This window comes from Pongo pygmaeus, chromosome 16, assembly GCF_028885625.2.
Source record: "Pongo pygmaeus isolate AG05252 chromosome 16, NHGRI_mPonPyg2-v2.0_pri, whole genome shotgun sequence".
NCBI classification, from domain to species: Eukaryota; Metazoa; Chordata; class Mammalia; order Primates; family Hominidae; genus Pongo; species Pongo pygmaeus.
In genome coordinates this window covers 97,763,849-97,783,981 of record NC_072389.2, presented here as the reverse complement: position 1 = coordinate 97,783,981, position 20,133 = coordinate 97,763,849, and the positions used below count along the sequence as shown (strand labels likewise).

Below are 20,133 nucleotides of genomic sequence, written 5' to 3'. Positions count from 1 at the left end.
AAGCACCAATCTGTCTCATTTACTTAGAGGCATTCAACTGCCAACAAAACTAGACACATGGATGAAGAAAGATGTTGAATAAAATGAGGTAGAGACAGTATCCCAGGCTGAGGGAACAGGCTGAGTCAAGGTGTGGCACACTCAGGGGACTCTAAGTAAATAGGCTCAACTCCCTCATCAAGCTACTAATCTACCCGGTGGTCATTCCAGATGATGAGAACAGATGCTATTTCATTCTGAGGGAAGTCTGGTAAAGGGGACAGGAGAAAAGGGTTGCAGAGTAGAGCAAAGAGCCATACACTGGGTATACCATGAAATAGCTGTCATGAAGCCAGGCACATCTTGGACTCGTCTTGACATAGGTGTCAACAGGCATAGAAGGTGTCTCTCCTTTTCTAGATCATTTTCCGTTTTTTTTTTTTTTTTTGAGATGGAGTTTCACTTTATTGCCCAGGCTGTAGTGCAGTGGTGAGATCTCAGCTCACTGCAACCTCCACTTCCTGGGTTCAAGCAATTCTCCTGCGTCAGCCTCCCAAGTAGCTGAGATTACAGGTGCCTACCATCACGCCCGGCTAATTTTTTTGTATTTTTAGTAGAGACAGGGTTTCACCATATTGGCTGGTCTGGTCTCAAACTCCTGACCTCAGGTGATCCACCTGCCTCGGCCTCCCAAAATGCTGGGATTACCGGTGAGAGCCACTATGCCCAGCCTTACAAGATCCATTTTTCTAACCCTTCCACTCTTTGTATCTCACTTTTGGGTTGTTCTTATTTGTTGCTTATATTGGGTAAATTGAGAGTTGTTGACAGCTGTTTGCTCTCTCTGTCAAAGGTCAACTGAACTAGCGGGCTCATGGAGATTTCCACCCATTTCCAAGATCAAATGAAAAGTCACTGGAAATACAGTTAAACCAGTTTAAAACTAACCAACCAACCCACCCACACACTCATGAGGATACTTGAGATTGTGAGAAGAGCAGATCAAAGCAAACTGGGGACATTTACTTTTTATTCCTGGGCCATATGGACTTTTTTTTTTTTTTTTTAATAGTTCATTTACCCATTTGTTTAACCTATGTTGCCAAACTTTTGCTATGGGACTCAAGAATTCCAAGAGTATCATTAAGTTACAAACCTAATTAGAAACTGGAGACAGGAAGGGGCTAAGGCTGGAGGGTGGCATTGAACATCTAGAATCCCAGCCATTGGGCTAATTAGCCCAAAATGAAGGAATCTAGCAGTAGCAGCCAGCCCTCAGGATGGCAGAGCAGGAGGCTCTCAGTCTGTTGACCTTTTTTGTGAAGCAAACAGATGGCCACATCTTGTTCCAGCTGCAAACGCCATGCAGCCTTCTGCAAGGCTGGCTGGTGTGTGCCTCAGCACAAGTCTGCATGGATGTGCTGGTGAGGCTAGGTCATCTCAGCAAGGCCTTTGTCCATGGAACGGAGCTGCCTTCTGGCTAAATTCCTGGAGATGTTTCAGGGAAGCCAGCTGTTCTGTTAAGAGTGGGGCTTTGAGGTCAGACAGGCCTGGGGATGAATCCTTGCTCTATCCCTAGCTGTGGAAACTGTTAACCTCTCGGATTTCTTATTATAAGTATTTATTGTGTGCTCACTATACGCCAGGCATTGTGCTAAACGCTTTGCATGAGTAACTCATGCCATCCACACACAGACTCAGGATGTGTGTGCAATGTCCCCAGGATCACAGAACTCGTAAGGGGTGTAGTCAGGATTCAAATGGAGTCTAATTCCAGTGCTTGAATTCTTAACCACTGCATGATAATGCCTCACCCCATGTAGGATCTACAATCCCATGAGAATATGCTGAGGCTCCAATGAGGCAATCTATGTATAGCTTTAATAAGTGACCAATTCATGGCTGCTGTTACTACTAATCTTTTTGTAATAAACCCACAGAGTTAAGATTGGCCAAGGCAGTGATTAGATATGTACTCTGCTACTAAATCCTTTTTTTCAAGGTCCTGTTCTCACCTGGGTTTCAGTTTAACAAGAACCTAAAAAAGAAATTCTGGAGTCACCATCATTTCTTTCTCCAGCTCTCAGGGGAGGGATTTATTCTCCCTGAGCTGAGGAGCAAAGGGAACCATGTAGGGATCAAACATGGATGAAAGGCAGCAGCAGAAGCAGCCCATGTCTAAGTGGAGCCAGCTGGGACCTCCAGGCAAGGTGCCCCGTGGGGGCTCTCACCCCAGAACTGGCCCATGTCTACAACCAACCCTCCTTGGCTTCCCCAGCTGCATCTACTCACAAGTTTCAATCAGGCTTCCTCACTGGATTCTCCTCTCAATGCTGGCACCAGGCTATGTGGTGGATGCCGCCTTCTCTCCTCCATCTACCCCATAACAAGGGCCCTCTGTGGACGTGCCTTGCTGCTTCCCCACAAATTTCAGGCTGCTGCTTTTCCTGGACCCCAATCTCAGTGGGGACTTCAGAAACACGTGTCCACGTGTGTGGCCCTTGTCTATTAATGCCTTCAGTAATGTCCCATACATTGGACAGCCCTACAGAAGAGCACTGTTCTAGGAAAGCAAGGAAAACATAGGGGAGGCCCTAAAGCAATTAAGAATCCCCTCCTCAAATACAGCCCAAATCCACCTGCAGGCGGCAAGTTTCAGTCACAAGATAAGAAACAACAAAAACTGCTGGAAACTACAGAATTCTATGGCTGACTCCCTAAATAGGATAAATGATATTCTTCTGCCCTCTACCGGTAAAGAGCTGCGCCACACGGTGCCTCACGGTGCCTCCGGGAAGGACGCAAACAAAGACCATGACTGACAATGCACCTTGCATTCTTTAGAAACAGAAAGGGAAGTCCGCTATCAACTTGGTGGGGAAGGCTGCCATCAGCGAGATGCCCACATGGGACTGAAAAGAGCCCACCTGCCTTACATCCATGCAGGCACCAAGTAGCCAATGAGTCTGGAACCATGGATCACACCGCTACACCCTGGGCCTTAACGGGCAAACAGAGATGCCGAACACAGTAAGATGGGAAAAGCATTCCAGGATGAAGGAACAGCCTCGGCAAATGGAGGGAACTGGGAATGGATGGGCTAAGCCCCCTCCAGCCATCTGTCTACCCGCTGGTCATTTCAGGCACTGAGAAAAGTGCCCTTTCATTCTCCTAAGAGAGTTTGGTGAGTGAAATCTCCACAGGCAGGCTCAGGAGATCCGGGTTTTATAGAGATACATTCCTTGGATTGGGGACATCCCTTCCCCTCTCTGTGACTCGGTTTCCTCATTTGTAAAATGAAAGAGTTGGAAAGTAATGATGTCTGAGGCTCTTTCCAGCTCAGATATTCTGGTCATTCGCAGGCTTTTGGTTCAAGGCCACCACTGATACCACTGAGGGCAAAATATGCTACCTGGCCACTTTGCTACCCTTCAAGGTGGCTTCCCCATTGCATCAGGAGTATGCCTCCTCTCTATCCCCTCTGCTGGCCCTGTCTTGTGCTGCCTTGTGTGCAGTGGTGGAAGCTGGCCTGTCTATACGAGCAAGATGAAAACTGACTCACTTCATGTGTCCTGTGTCTTCCCAGCCTACCCGTTACCACACTCCCTAGGAAACGGGTTCAAAGGGCCAGCCGATGGCTGCAAAACACCAGCACTCAATCACCTTCCGAACAGACTCAGCACTTTAAAAGTATAAATAAATAGGGCTGCCTCTGATTTTTTTCCACTTGGAAATTTGTAACATCATTAGCTACAAGTAAATATATCAGTGGGATTAATGGAGTGAATCACAAAGTGACTTGGATTTAAAACCACATTATTTCTTTGGGGTGAATTAGTAAATTTAGCACTGTCAAGAGATGATGGATTGAGAACCTGGGGACTGAGAATTCTTATTGATCCTGAGGATAGATCGGCATGAGAAGCAAAGGCTGGAATGGCTTCTCACCCTCTGTTTTCAGAGAGAAAGGAAATACAGCTTTGCTGCATGCTAAACTACACGGAAATACAGTGTTCCTTTTCAGACACAAGGCAGAGATGTGACAGCACATGGTAGGCAATGACCCAGATGGTTCCCTAAAATCCCTGCTGCCTGGTATTCCGGTCCTTGTGTAATAATCCCTTCTCTTTCGATAGTAAACCTGAACAAGTGACTAGCTTCTAACAAACAAAATATAGCAGAAGTAATGAGATGTCACTTCTGAGATTAGGTTATAAAAAGACTGTGGCTCCTGCCTCAGGTGGTCTCTCTCACCTTCTCTTGGGTTGTGTGCTTCAGGGGTGTCACAGTGAGGTAGCCCCCTCCTGTGGGCCCATGGCAGTGAGCTTGGAAGTGGATCCTCCCCAAGCTGAGCCTTGGGATGATCCAAGACCAGGTTGCCACCTTGCAACACCTTGACTGCAGCCTCATAAGAGACCCTGAGCTAGAACTGCCCAGTGAAGCTGCTCCTGTATTCCAGACCCACAGAAAAAAATACGAAAAACAGTATGATAAGAAATGTCTGCTGTTTTAGGTCATTAGGTTTGGGGTTATTTCTTATGCAGCAACAGGAAACCGATACACCACGTGACTTGCTTTGGTTAATGAAATATGAGGGGAAACACTGTATGTCATTTCTGAGTAGAGGTTTCAAGGGCCAGAGTAAAACTGGTTTCCTGTCTTGGTAACTGTGCAAGCTGGGGTCAGGATGGAACTTCTGTGGGCCTAGGGGGCTGAGAATGCTTATCGATCTTGAGAGTAGATCTACAGGTCACCACGATGAGCCAAGTCTCCCTGACCCTGACACTGCTAACCTACCCTGCACATGTAGTGTGACCAAGAAATAAACCTTAGTTGTATAAAATCACTGAGGTTTTGGGACTGTCTGTCACCACAGCACAGTCTAGCCCATCGATCTTGCATCCCATTCAATGCCACAATCATGGATTGGGGAACTCAGGGTATTCTGAGAAATGCACTTGCATTTCCTGCTAAGAACACAGGTTCTGCTTAAAATGGTTTTGAATGTGGATATTTCCTCACAAAGGCCACCACAACAGTGTCTTCTCAAAGGATTTTCCAATATTCTGTCTCATTGACCCCGTTCGTACACTTGCACTTCCAGAACACATGCTCCAACTTTTAGTTTGGAAAGTAGGATCCTCACATAGGTTAATGGGCCCCCACTCAATGAGCATATGCCAAGCATTTCTACACAGACACTCTCATTAAATTCTTATCTGCCAGGCAGATATAATTATTGTTACCCTTTATTTACAGATAAGGAAAATACAGATTTCAGGAGTAAAATCACCTATCGGGGGTCATTCAGCCTCTAGGTAGATGTTGGCAGAACCCAGACTTGAGTCAGGCCCTCTGAACCAACACTCATGTTCTTTCATCGAATCTCGGGTGAGCCCCAGCTACAGAGGCAGGGGCATCGAGACTGTCTCTTAGCAAGAAGGTTTTAGAACCCACAGGCTGAAGCCACATTTATGAGGGAGGAAACGCTTGTGGATGGAAGGTAGACATCGAGATATAGTCCTTACTTGTGTCAATGAAGACCGCATCCACGTAGATTTTGGTACAGAAAGAGCCCAGGATAAACCCGCAGGCTGGTCCAAATACCAGCATCGTGAACAGGATTCCTGAAAGAAGATGATGAAAAAAATAGATTACAAAACAGACGCTATTCGATGAGCAAAATCACCAAAGGTCAAGGAGATTATTTTACAATGATGAGATGAGATATCTGCTTTTACAAATGACATTAGGAATTAATCTAAAAATCCTAGAGGGGAAAGCCTGAATTTCTAATTTTTGGAAACTCTATGAAAGCACTGTATATTATGCTACAATTCTATAGTATTTCGGTAGGTTGCTTTGAAATTTGTGTCCCTTACTTTTAGAGGACTTCACCCCACATCAAACATATTAAAATACATCCACATCTATCATTAAATATTTTTTCTGCCATCCACACTTTGAAAAGACTTTTATAATTTTGCTTTTACATTTATTTAGTTTTATGTAACTCATTTATGGTTGGCTAAGATCCCTTGACACCCACTGTGCAAACTCAGGAATTTTTTGTGAAGTGAAGATAATGTACGCCACAAATTATTTTCAAATATAATAAAACGTTCATGACTCTGAAATTCAGCAAATAACAAAGTTCACACAACAATGGTAAATATCTAACATTTAATTACATATTTATTAATTTCAATTCTTCAATTTCTCTCCATGTTTTGAAGTCATTATCTGTTTCCATTGTTGTTGTGGCTGTAACAGCTGTTCTGGAATTAAGCGATTCTGTAGGACTTGAGAATATGGCAGGCTCTGGGCAGTGCTTAAGTATCTGATCGATACAATACCTGGTATTTCACACAGAAATTTTAGGACATTCTGGGAAAAGTACTGATCCCAAACTCAAACCCACAGGCTGTATCTATTTAAATTTCAATTTGGTAGCCATTTCTTGAGCACTGACAGTTCTCCAGGCCCTGGAGGCAAAAATAAGAGTCCAGAAAGTGGCCCTTCCCTTTAGAAGCTGGTCATCTGATGAGGACAGTCAGTGCATGGGTAATTCCAACCCAGGCAGCTCCAAGGCTGGGTGCTAACAGGCCACACGGGCACCTGGAGAGCAGGGTGAGAGATGAATGTCACTACAGGGAACCTAAGCCCAGTGGAGGGTAGCTCTCCAGCCTAGTCTGTTCATAGGGGTAGACCAACTCATCCCAAATTCTCTCGGTGATGTCACTGTGGAACCAATCACATATTCATTCATTCAATCAAGTTTTACTGAGCTCCTTCTATGTGCCAAGTACTGTTCTCAGGGTTGGGGATTCAGCATTGAACCAAACAGTAAAAATCCTGGCCTCGCTGACTTGAAGCTTTCCCTCCTCCGAACTCATTCATTGACTTGGGGTGGGGAAAAACAACTTAAACTACGCAGAGGAAGGCAAATGGTTTTTAAATACTGGGCAAAGGAAGCCACGTAATATAGTTTGCATGTTTGTCCCCTCCAAATCTCATGTTAAAGTGTAATCCATAATGTTGGAGGCGGGGCCTAGTAGGAGGTATTAGATCATGGGGGCAGACCCCTCATGAATGGCACAGCACCGCCCCCTTGGTGATGAGTGTGCTCTCACTCCGTTCACACAAGATCTGATTGTTTAAAGGAGTCTGGGACCTCCCCTTCTCCCTTTTGCTCCGGCTCTCACCACGTAATGTGCCTGCTCCCCCTTTGCCTCCCGCCATGATTGGAAGCTTCTGGAGACCTTCACCACGAGCAGATGCCAACACCATGCTTCCAATACTGTCTGCAAAACCCCGAGCCACTCAAATCTCCTTTCTTTGTAAATTACCCAGCCTCAGGTATTTCTTTATAGCAAGGCAAGAATGAACTAACACACATTTACAGACAGGAACCCAGAACCCTGAAGCAGTCACTTGAACAGGGATTATAGGAGATGTTTGATGAAGGAAAGAATGAAGAAAATATGTTTTATATCACAGAAACAGGGCTGAGTCCACCCTCAGCAAAATCCTACTTGGATCGGAAGAAATCTGGAAGTTTCACTGTTTCCAAATAGTCACTCCACAGCCAATCAGAAACTGCAGAATCTTATTTCTGTTAATAAGCTGCATTTTAAAAAATGAAAATGTGTCACTTTGCAGAGGAGTGATGTTCACATGATTAGCATATTATCTCTGGTTTGTCATAACTTTAAGATAACCAAGCACACAAAGTTGGGGGCAGCGGATGTTACTGGAAAATATCTTTCAGGGATGGACGAGAATTAGGGGGCTGTATTTAGTGGGGTTGTGGTTAGGGAGCAGAGCAGCAGGAAGAGGATCTGAGAAAGCAGCAGGAAGTAGAGGGCATGGAGAGCACTTGTCGAAGTCAGGAGCGGCACCCACGCTAGACCCGAGAGATTCCTGCAAAGTCCTGAAGCCAGTCATATCCTCCCATCCAGGCTGCAGTCTGTAGTAAGCCATCAGTCAGAGTTACGGGCACTCTAGAGATGGCTCAGCAAACTCACTGCTCAGCCCTTCCCAAAAGGATAGGACGCAGAGCACAGGAATACAATGCTCTTGCCAAGGGTGCTATGCTTACCCTTCTGACTTACCATCCGCTGTGACTCCCAGCACCTCCCCCATCACCCATAATCATAGGCCTTCTTCCCTTAAACAAATCCCCAAAGTAATGTATTCATCACTGATCCATGCCCTACAGACTGAATAATGAGAATTATTATTAATACTTAATAGGTCAAAGGACCAAGCCTTCAGTATCCTTGGAAAAACAGAAACAACCAACAAGCTGAAGAGGTTGCATCCAGACTGTGCTATTACCCCCATGCTTGGGGACAGCAGAGTTGAAAGTGAGGACTGGCCAGACATCATAGCACAGCTGGGGTCCCAGGCCTCCTGCCCTCTTGCAGAAAAGGAGGGGCATCCCTCAAGCTGCTGGCCTCAGCTGTCCACAGGAGACCCACAGGGCCCAGATGGGCCAGTGAGTGGGGATGGTGGCTTGAACAGGGAACAGCAGTGGCCTGCTGTGGAGACACCACACCCTGAGGCAGCCTCTCCACCAAATTCCTCTATGAGAAGGTGTGGGTTTCCAGAGTTTGGATTGTGGCTTTTTCAAGGTCCTGTTCTCATCTGGGTTTCAGCTGAACAAAGATAACCTAAAAAGGAACAGGACAGAGTTGATAGGACCCCATGCCAAACACCAAAGACATTGTGCACATGTATTTTGGTATAAACGGCATCTTCCTCCTCAGGTGCAACCTCTGGTCACTTTTCTATGTCGCTCCTCGTCACACGGACCTCAAGGTAAACCTCCACCTGCAACGCGTTCTCAAACCTTTTTCAAAGGACAGTCAGGTGGTGGGACGTGGGAGGGGTCTTCATGCATCGGGAAGTGCCTTCAGAAATATCTTAAGACAACAGCTGAAACGAGCAGCTTCAGAGGGCCCAGATGTGCAAGGCAGGTTCTGAGCTAACAGAACGGTTATGCTGAGATTTCTTCCTTGGTTTCCCCCTTAATTCATCCTGCCAGGCTGTGATTTTGTTCTTGTTTTGGCAAAGCCACCTCGAATGTTCTGCCTGAATGGAGGAGGAACAGATTGCCAGGTACTGAGATGCAGGATCCCTGTGGAATGAAGGGCCAGCGCCTCCAGGTGCAGAACCTTCTGCAGCGGCCTGGTGCTGCCTCCTGCCGTCTTCCAGGTTCATGTACGTCAGTGGGGAGGAGAGCCTGGGATTCCCTAGTCAAGGAGCCCTGAAGGCTTTCTGTGCTACCACCCTGGATAATAGAAAGCACTTTACATGCCTAATCTCCTGGAAGCCATTCAATGACCCCAGGGGGAAGTTTACTGGGCCCGTTTCACAGTGGAAAAACAGAATCTTAGAGTGGTTCAGCACCTGGCCCCAGCACATTGCTAGAAAGCAGCACAGTGGGAAGGATTGCCTGAGTTTTCTAACCCCCTGAGGGAAAAGTCCAGGTGAGAGTATGAACAGCCTGGGTTCAAATCCCAGCTCTACCAGTTCCCAGCTCCATGAACCTTTGGGTAAGTTATATTTAACCTTCCGTGCCTCAGTTTCTTCTTCTGTGAAGTGGGGGTAATAGCAGATCGACTTCATGGGGTTGTGGTGAGGACTGAATGACCTCCTATTTGCAAACCTCTTAGAACAGTGTCTGGCACACAGAAAGACCCAGGGAAGGGTTTGTTAAATAGATGACACCTGTGACTCCCCTACAACAGTGAGGGCTGGCACCCACCTGGGTTCCCAGTCCTCCTCTTTCCAAAGCTCACTACACCCTCTATACCTCATTTCCTAAAGCTATCTTTAGGGGAGAGGGGCTGGAGCTGGGAGCAGGCCAGGCCCAGGAAGGAGTTCTTGCTGGGAAACAGCTGTAATCTCAAGCCTCATCAGCATCCAGACTGACTGGCTGTCCGGAGTCCACTTCACTGTTCTGCTGCTTGCCAAGCCAAGCACGTTGGCACACTGGGTTGCAAGCCTGACCTCCCAGGGATGAGATGGCTGGACAAGGGGACTAGGGTCTGAACGCAGTGCCCCCTCCATGGTGATCTGGATCTGGCATTCTGGTCTGTACACAGTCCTTCAGTGAATTAGCACAAATCTTCAGTTTACAGACTGTGCTGGGACACCATTGGGTACTGCAGCGAACTCACAGGGGTAACGCAGAATATTTTGAGTTTTTGAGGGAAACACAGCAATACTTGACATCTCTTGGACATGTGAATCTACTACCCCAAGGTAGCCTACGATTTCAACACTGGATTTCTTTCAATGACATTACATCTTTGTGAGCTGAGTTTTCCACAGTTGCTGTGAGAAAACCAAGTGTGGAAATCAATATGCACAGAAAATGAGGGTGGCAATGTCCAATCTGATTCCAAGGTTTCAGAAACTGTGCAGTCGCCAACAGGGACACACATATCATTAGTAAGCGATTATGGTTAAAAAAAATATATATATTTTTTCTGTTGATATGTATCATGTTTTTCAAGCAGCTACTCTATATTGTTAGGATAGAAACACTTATTAAGTAGTATGAGCCTAAACGCTTGATAAACAAAACTATTACGTATTTCTTTTGGACTCAGGACACTGTGAACCAAGAAAGTTGGGGACCCTCTGTTGCAAATCTGCCTGAGAAGCTTATTATCTCAACTCATGCCCAGATGATGAAGAGTTTCTGCCCATGACAGATTAGTCCAAGTACAGACTATGGCAAATTCCTTAAGAAAATGACCTCCAGCAAGACTTCCTGGTGGAGAGTCTGCCTTTTCCCATGCTATACAATCTTTAAATTTAGCACCAGCCACCTCTGGACCCTGGGGAAGAAACGATAACTTGGACAAGAATTTTGCCCTCAAGAAGCTTGCTGTCTTATTAGAAAGACTTTCCACCACTCTTGGTCAACAAATACCCACTGAGAACCTCCTACTTGCTAGGACTGTTAGCAACAGTGAACACTATGGGGCATGGCAGTGAACAAAACAGATGAAAACCTCACCCTTGTGGAGTTTGAAGAATGGCAACAAACACAAATCTATCACGATATCAGGAGCAGTACCAAGATGAGAGTACATGATGGTGAGGGGCTAAGAAAGACCCCACCCTGCACCGAGTCCTCCACACCACGTGGAGATGTGCTTTAATAAAGCTGCCACACAGTGTCAGATGTGCTTTAATAAAGCTGGGGTGGCCGGGCGCGGTGGCTAACCCCCGTAATCCCAGCACTTGGGGAGGCTGAGGCAGCCGGATCACGAGGTCAGGAGCTCAAGATCATCCTGGCTAACACGGTGAAACCCTGTCTCTACTAAAAATACAAAAAATTAGCCGGGTGTGGTGGCAGGTGCCTGTAGTTCCAGCTACTCAGGAGGCTGACGTGGGAAAATGGCGTGAACCCGGGAGGCGGAGCTTGTAGTGAGCCGAGATCACGCCAATGCACTCCAGCCTGGGCGACAAAGAGAGACTCCTCTCTCCATCTCAAAAAACAAACATAACATAACATAACATAACATACATAACATAACATAACAAAATAAATAAATACATAAATAAATAAAGCTGGGGTAAGTGGACTCACAGGGGTTCCACTACTGTGGCAGGAAGAACAGTGGCCCCCAAAAACCTCCACATCCCAATCCCTTAAGGCAACTATGTTACCTTAAGCGACCAAGAGGAATTAAGGTTGTAGACTAAGAGATTATACTGGAGAGTCCCCATAGGCACAATCTCATCACAAGGATCCTTTAAATGTGAAGAGGGAGTCAGAGTCAGAAATGGGAATGTGAGGGCAGAGCCAGAGAGACAGCATCATGAGAAAGAGCTGACTAGTCATGCTGGCTTTCAAGACGGTGGACAGCCATGAGCCAAACCATGTAGGCAGCCTATAGAAGCTGGAGAAGGCAAGAAAACAGATTTTCTCCTCCATGCAGGATCACAGCCCTGCCAGAACCTTGATTTTAGCCCAGTAAGACCCAATACGGATGTCTGACCTCCAGAAGCATAAAATAACAAATTTGTGTTTTACCCTAAGTTTGCAATAATTTGTTACAGCGATGACAGAAAACTAATACAATCGTTAAGCAAATCTGGGTTAAACTCCAAGACTTCTCAGATTTTATAAATGCTAATATGCATGAATGGAATATTGCACAAATGTTTTGTGTTAATTATTTGACCACAAAACATTTTTTTGTGTGTGTCATTTCTCAGACCTGGTGTTGACTGCAGCACAGTCTGAGAGACACTGTTGGAGATGCTAAGCCCCTCAGGCAGAGATGATGCTTTATTCTTCTTTATATTCCTATTTTGCCCCAGTGCTGATGGACAGTAAGTTTGCCATTTGTTGAAAGGATGTGTGGTTGAGAGCACTAGTCACAGCGGCCATGCAGAGGAAGGAGTGAGCGACTCTTCTAGGCAATAGTTTGCCCAAGCTCACCTGGCCAGTTGGGGGCAGAGCTGGGACCCAGACCCAAACCTCCTCTTTCCCTGACCAGTGCTCTTTCCCCAAGTCTCTCTGCAGATGTCTCTGTCTGTGCTGTGGACTCTCCCACTCCATGTACCTCCTTCTAGATGCAATCCGACCATGGGACTCACTAAGCCTACACAAAGGGTCAGGCTAGGTGCATATAACCAAAAGAATTTGGAAAATACAACTGGAAACTTGAAATTTTCTGGCCCAGGAAGAATTATTCAACTTTAATACTATTACTGATATAAGATAATAATAAATGGGGCCGGGTGTGGTGGCTCACATCTGTAATCCCAGCACTTTGGAAGGCCGACGTGGCTGGATCACCTGAGGTCGGGAGTTCAAGACCAGCCTGACCAACATGGAGAAACCCCGTCTCTACTAAAAATATAAAATTAGCTGGGCATGGTAGTACATGCCTGTAATCCCAGGCACTCAGGAGGCTGAGGCAGGAGAATTGCTTGAACCTGGGAGGCGGAGGTTGTGGTGAGCCGAGATAGCGCCATTGCACTCCAGCCTTAGCAACAAAAGTGAAACTCCATCTCAAAAAAAAAAAAAAAAAGATAATAATAGACAATAAAAGAACTAGGAAACATTTTGTGTTGGTGGAATGTAGCAAGCTGATTCTAAATTGTTCATAGAAATGCTAAGGACCAAGACCAGTCTAGACATGTTTGAAGAAGCACAACTGTTGTCAAGACTTTCCCTGTTGGGTGTCAGGGCTTCTTTTAAAGCCAAGGTGCCTCTGGCACAAGAAATAACAAATATAGCAATGAAGCAAAAGAGAGGCCCAATAACAGATCCATAACCTTACAGACACCTGCTTTATGACAAAGTGTGCACTGCAAAACACTGGGGGAAAGAATGGTATTTTCCATAAATGGTACTAGGACAATTTGCAACTATAGGCGGGGGGTTGGGTGGGGTGGAGAATGAACGTCACCTCAAAACACGCACAAAAATCAATTCCAGGTGGATCAGAGACCTTAAGTGTGAAAGGAAAACATAAAAGTCTCTAGAAAATGACAGAGTAAAGTACCTTCGTGATGTTGGGAGTAGAGAAACATTTGTCTTTTTTTTTTTTTTTGGAGATGGAGTTTTGCTCTTTCACCCAGGCTAGAGTGAAGTAGCTTGATCTCAGCTCACTGGAACCTCTGCCGTCCCCACATTGGGTTCAAGCAATTCTCCTGCCTCAGCCTCTTGAGTAGCTGGGATTACAGGCGCGTGTCACCACGCCTGGCTAATTTTTGTATTTTTAGTAGAGACGGGGTTTCACCATGTTGACTAAGCTGGTCCCGAACTTTTGACCTCAGGTGATCCACCCACCTCGGCTTCCCAAAGTGCTAGGATTACAGGCGTGAGCCACTGCGCCCAGCCGAAAGATTTCTTAAACCAAACTTAAAAAACACTAGCTATTGAAAGAAAAGACTGGACTACATTATAATTAAAAACTTTATTCATCAGAACGAAGCTGATTCATCAGAAGAGTTCACCAAGAATGTGAAAATGTGGGAAAATACATGTGTAACACGTATATTTTTATAATACATGTAAGAATCAAGGTGTTCATATGTAGACTATATAAAAACTACTATAAATTGATAAGAAAGAAAAAAACCCACAAGAAAAATCAACAGAAACCTTAATAGGCATTTCACAAAACAGGAAATCCAAATGAACAATAAGATATAAGAAAATGGTCAGTCTCATCAGAATTCAGAGAACTGTAAATTTAAACCCCAATTAAATACGAGTGCGTTTTCAGCTGGTTAAAGAGTCTGACACTACCAAGTGTTGGCAAGGATCTGAAGCTCTCCTACACTGCTGGTAGGAGTGTAAATTGGACAATACCTTGGCAAAACTTGGCAGTGTCTGAAAAAGCGAAGATAAACTAATCCAATGATGCACAATTCTGAGTCCTGGTAAACACCCCACAGAAAGTGTGTTGACGGACTGGGAGAAGCATCCAAGAAAGCACAGACCAGCACTGTTTGTAAGATTTCCAAACTGGAAACTATCCCAAATGCCCACCCATGGTAGAACAGAAAAACATACTGTCATCTCCGTACTCTAGAGTTACTCTACAGCAAAGAAAACAGATCATCTATAGGTGATCACCAACAACATGGTTGAAGTTGAAAGATGGAATGCCTGGCACAAGAACGCGTCCTGGTGTGATTCTACTTATGCAGGATTCCAAACAGCAAAGTTAACTCTTTAGTGACAGGGAGTCAAACTATAAAGGAAACCAGGGAAAGGAATATTACAGAAGTCAGGACTGTGGTTACTGTTGGGGGAAGGGAGGGTCCTTGGGGAGAGGTGGGGAGGAGATTCTCCAATGCTAGTTTTGTGGTTGATTTGTTTATAGACTCCATGGGTATTTGTTTCACAACAACGTGTAAGCTGTATATCTACGTTTCAGGCAAGAAAACATGATTTTAATATTTTTAATACACACGTATGCATATGCATGATATAAGTACATACACACAAGTGGCTATTTGAATGCTTGCTGTGTGATGCCAGTTGGACTATGTGATTCACAAATGTTACCTCAGGATTACTCCCTACTATGCAGTGGGTTGGGTGCTACCATCCCAGTTTCATCCAAGAAGGAATGAGGCCCACTTAAGCAGCATGCCCCAGGGCACTTGGCTTCCAGGCAGCAGCTTAACCACAATATGCCTATGCAAAACTGGGTCCCCAGTTAGCTCAAGTGCAAATAGACAGGGTTAAAGAACAAAAAGGACTATAAATCATGCTGCTATAAAGACACATGCACACGTATGTTTATTGCGGCATTATTCACAATAGCAAAGACTTGGAACCAATCCAAATGTCCAACAACGATAGACTGGATTAAGAAAATGTGGCACATATACACCATGGAATACTATGCAGCCATAAAAAATGATGAGTTCATGTCCTTTGTAGGGACATGGATGAAACTGGAAATCATCATTCTCAGCAAACTATCGCAAGGACAAAAAACCAAACACCGCATGTTCTCACTCATAGGTGGGAATTGAACAATGAGAACACATGGACACAGGAAGGGGAACGTCACACTCCGGGGACTGTTGTGGGGTGGGGGGAGGGGTGAGGGATAGCATTAGGAGATATACCTAATGCTAAATGACGAGTTAATGGGTGCAGTACACCAACAAGGCACATGTATACATATATAACAAACACGCACATTGTGCACATGTACCCTAAAACTTAAAGTATATATAAAAAAAAAGAACAAAAACAACCAAACTTTGCTATTCAAAGGCAGCTTTTTGAATTGAGGAGGCCATTCAGATTCAGGGACACGGCTACTCTGAAATAAAAACTTACAGCAGGGAGGCCCAGTTGCCCTTCAGAGGGCAGGTGGGGTGGGGTTCAAGTGGGTTCTAGAGCTGGACTGGATGCGCATCCAAGTACTACCAACTTAACTGCCTGGAAACCTGGGGAGCCCCCTCAGCCTCTCTATGCTGGTTTGCTGCATCTGAAAAGCAGTGTGCTAATAAGACATTTTTATAGGGCTGTGGTGAGTAATAAATGAAAGCAATGGTGGGGGCCCAGCCCTGGCACAGATGAAGCACTTCATAAACATCAGTTTCCACTGATGCTCCAAGAGGAAGACTCCATGGCACCCATTCTTGTCTCCCTCCTTCCGCCTGGCCCTGGGGCTTCTGCAGGCTCACTGGAAGGCCTGTTCTTGGAAGAGATATTATCACTGGCTGGCTATGGTGGTGCATGCTGCATTGTTTGAGAAAAATGTTGACCCTTCCATGTGAACCTTTATTTTTCTCTTTGTCAAAGTGTAGCATGGGGCGTGGCTCCTGCATTGAACAGCCTGTGGGGCTGGGTGAGAGGAGCACAGGCTGCCCGAGGAGCTGCAGGCCATCTGCTACCTGCTGGCATGAACTCTTTATGCCCCTGAGAGCAAAGCCAAACAGGCCATCCAGAAACCCAGGGACTGCTATCGGCTCCCCTACTCACTTTGCAATTAGATGCACCCATTTGTGTTTCTGACCCTCATCCTCCTGGGGTGGAAAAGGACACAGAGATACTACTGACCTTGAGGGAGGATCGGTGTCAAGGCTCTGCTGTACTGGTGTGTCTGTGAGCATGGTACAAATGCTCCCTCAGCCTCAGTTTCCTCCTCTGTAAAATGGGATGACAGCAATCCCCACCTCCTAAGGGGTTATTGAGTGTCAAATACATAGTGCACAGAATGCTTCTGATCAATTCCTGGAACACAGACATTCTCAAAAACCATCAGCTGTTATTTGTTCTTCTTACTGGTGCCTCTAACAGCAGGATTTTCTTTTCTTTTATGACTTTTAAAATCACTTAGGTAAACTATGCTTATTTTAGAGAATGTGGAAAATACAGGATCGTGTAAACGATTAGTATCATTCTCATATTTCACTTTAGGCATTATTATATTTGTACTGTCTTTCTTCCTATGCATTTATCATTCATGGAACCATATAAGTTAATTTAAAAACAAAACCCCTTTTCTTCATTTTAAAAGCAGCACATGCTCATTAAGGATGACCGAGAATAAACCAAGCATAGAGAGGCAGAATAACACAGTGGCCAAGAACACAGACCCTACAGCCGCATGGCCAGGGTCTGCAGTCACTGGCTCTGCGACCTTGACAAACGTACTTACCTACTCTGGCCCTCCATACTCTCACCTGTGAGTGAGGTTAACAGTACCCACCTCGCAGGATTGTTTTGAGGTTTGGGTGATTAGTGCCTCACAAGGGCTTTGCACAGTGCCTGGCATACAGCAAGTGCTCAATAAATTTTAGCAATCATTATTACAAAGATGATAGCACAAATCACCATCTCTCACCACCCAGAAACACTGACATCCATTTAGATCTTCCCTTCTCGTCTGTTTCTATGTATAAGACTTATTTCTTATGAGTAATTTTTAATAAATCCCCAACACAGTTCTCCTAATGACAGAAAGGTTAGAGACAAATATGATTCTCTGAAGAATGTATTTCTGAAGAATACAATTATCTATTGCAATAGAATTTCAGGTGTTGATGGAACAGAACTGCAAGGACCAGGCACTTCTCAGCTGTCCTTGGGAGAGTGGTGAAGGGGGAACCTGCTGTACCCAGGAGTCACGCTGCCCTGCACTCAAGCCTCTGCTCAGATCTCTTCCTGAACGTGGGAAGGGAGGGCACCTGAGGACGGTGAGATCTCACATGACAGTCAGTCCTGACTTCTTAGCAGCGACAGAGACAACACCAAGCTGGGCAGCAGAAGGGCAGAGCTGAGGGTTCTGTACTTGACAAAATGAGAGATCCCTTCAGGGGGAAGCCTGAGGTTTTCTTTAAAGGAATTTTGAGATTTGCTTGACTCAACTTCGAGGAAACAAGAAAACGGTCTCTCCTATAATATCTCGCAGGGCTGGTACACACGGGTGAAGGCTTCTACTTCTTTACAAGGAAAGTGATCATTTGGTCTGATTATAAAAGTAATGCATTCAGCAGGGGGAAGACACAGTTTTCCTACCATCCAGAGGCAGTCATTTTCTTCAGCTCTTTCTCTGCCCCTTCTGATTTATTCAAGGTCAGTCATTCTCACTATGCCTTGATAAGGTGAGTTTATGAGACTCTTTTTGTAGATGAGAATACAGAAGCGCAGAGAGATCAGTCAGTTGCACCAAGGTCACACAGCTTGTACATGGTGGAAGTGGATTTGAACTCAGGACTCCAGGACCTAGTTCCTAGAGAAAGAGCAGGTATCGCGGCACAGTGGTGAAGGCGTGAGAATCAGCCAAGGCTGATTCCTACCAGGCTGGAATCCTGGTTACATTGCTCAATTTCTGGAAGATTCACTTCCCAACTCTGAGTCTGAGAAGAAGAGTTATCAGTCTTGTAGAACAGTGAGAATTATATGTAATGCATGCAAATCTTCTGATATCTGGCGTGAATAGATGCTTTCTAGAACTATCTTTGTGTTTCAGGAACAATGAGTCCAAGAATGGGGGCGTGCATGGCTGGTCTCCCTAGGCTGTTTCTTTGGCTGGACTTGGAGTAATTTTAACCCTAGATGGTTCTCGCAAGTGGGAGGAGTGAGGAGGAAATGCATGTTGGCTGTGGCTCTGCCCCACTAGAGGGCAGTGCCGACCTAGAAAAAACAGCAATTCCGGGCTGCTTGAACATCCTTGGCCTCCACTTCCTAAATGCCTGTGAAACCCTCCGTCAGGACTTTGTGTTTCTCATCTCCCACTTGCCTTCTTGCCCTCAATTTATACAAATGTATTGCCACATCTTGAATCTGCAGGCTGAAAGTTCTCCCCTCAGAGGGAGCATTCTGCATCATATGTGCATGAATAAAACATGATCCATAAACAGCAGGAAACCTGCAATACACATTTATCCGGTGCCTGCTGCCAACAGCCTGCCAGCATTACGTAACTGACCTTGCTTATGTCTGAGGAGGAGGTGAACAGGGAAGGAGACGGTGAGGAGGTGACCATTTATTGAGCACAAATTAGGTGTTAGACACTGTGTAATAGAATTATCTCCATCACAAAGTTTACATACAAAACCAAACACTAATGTTACCAAATCCACACAGTATATGATAGAGCCAATGCATATGTGCCCCTCCCCACATTACTGCACCTGTTAACCTCTTAGATCAGATACATCATTGGGGCTCAAACTGGGCTGCACATTGAATTCACCTGGGAAACTTGTAAAAAGAAAACACAAATCCCTAGGTCTCACTCCTGGAGATTGTGATGAAGCTGGTCTGGAAGACAGACTAGGCACTGGGCTTTTCCCAAAGTCCCCAGGTGATTCTACCTGCAGACAGGTTGAGAATCCTGGACTAGAACGAGCCTCTGCCCTTGCTGCCCTTGACCAGACTTTCCCATTAAAAAGCACCACCAGTGGGCTGGGCGCAGTGGCTCACACCTGTAATCCCAGGACTTTGGGAGGCTGAGGCGGGCAGATCACCTGAGGTCAGGAGTTCGGGAACAGCCTGGCCAACATGGTGAAAACCTTATCCTACTAAAAATACAAAAATTAACCGGGCATGGTGGTGGGTGCCTGTAATCCCAGCTACTAGGCAGGCTGAGGCAGGGAGAATTGCTTCAAGCCGTGAGGTGGAGGTTGCAGTGAGACAAGATCGCACCAGTGAGCCGAGATCACAACACTGCACTCCAGCCTGGGCAACAGAGCAAGACTCTGTCTCAAAAAAAGGAGAAAAAGAAAGAAAGAAAAAAAAGCACCACCAGTGGTACCAGCACTGACCAAAGAAATAGCTGGTACCCAAAATGTATTTGGGAGGTAAAGAGTAGAATGATGGTTATCAGAGGCTGGGAAGGGTGCAGTGGAGGTGGGGATGGTTAATGGGTGCAAAAATATAGACAGGATGAATAAACTCTAGTATCTGATATTGCAATAGGGTGACTACAGTCAACAGTAATTTATTTTACATTTAAAAATAACTGAAAGAGTATAACTGAAATGTCTGTAACACAAAGAAATGATAAATGCTTGAGGTGATGATGGATACCCCATTTACCTTGATGTGATTATTGCACATTGTAGGCCTGTGTCAAAAAAATCTCATGTACCCCACATATATATATATATATATATATATATACAGCTACTATGTAT

At 45.3% G+C, this 20,133-nt stretch overlaps 1 protein-coding gene across 6 annotated transcripts in view; it reads right to left on the bottom strand.

Moving 5' to 3' along the window:
• SLCO3A1 (solute carrier organic anion transporter family member 3A1) overlaps nt 1–20,133 on the bottom strand; it is a 322,022-nt gene that overhangs the window by 68,256 nt on the left and 233,633 nt on the right. For all 6 annotated transcript variants that reach the window (XM_054450921.2, XM_054450920.2, XM_054450919.2 and 3 more), the window contains one exon: nt 5,508–5,606. In XM_054450921.2, coding sequence (XP_054306896.1) covers nt 5,508–5,606 — 99 coding nt within the window. The remainder of the gene's footprint in view (nt 1–5,507; nt 5,607–20,133) is intronic.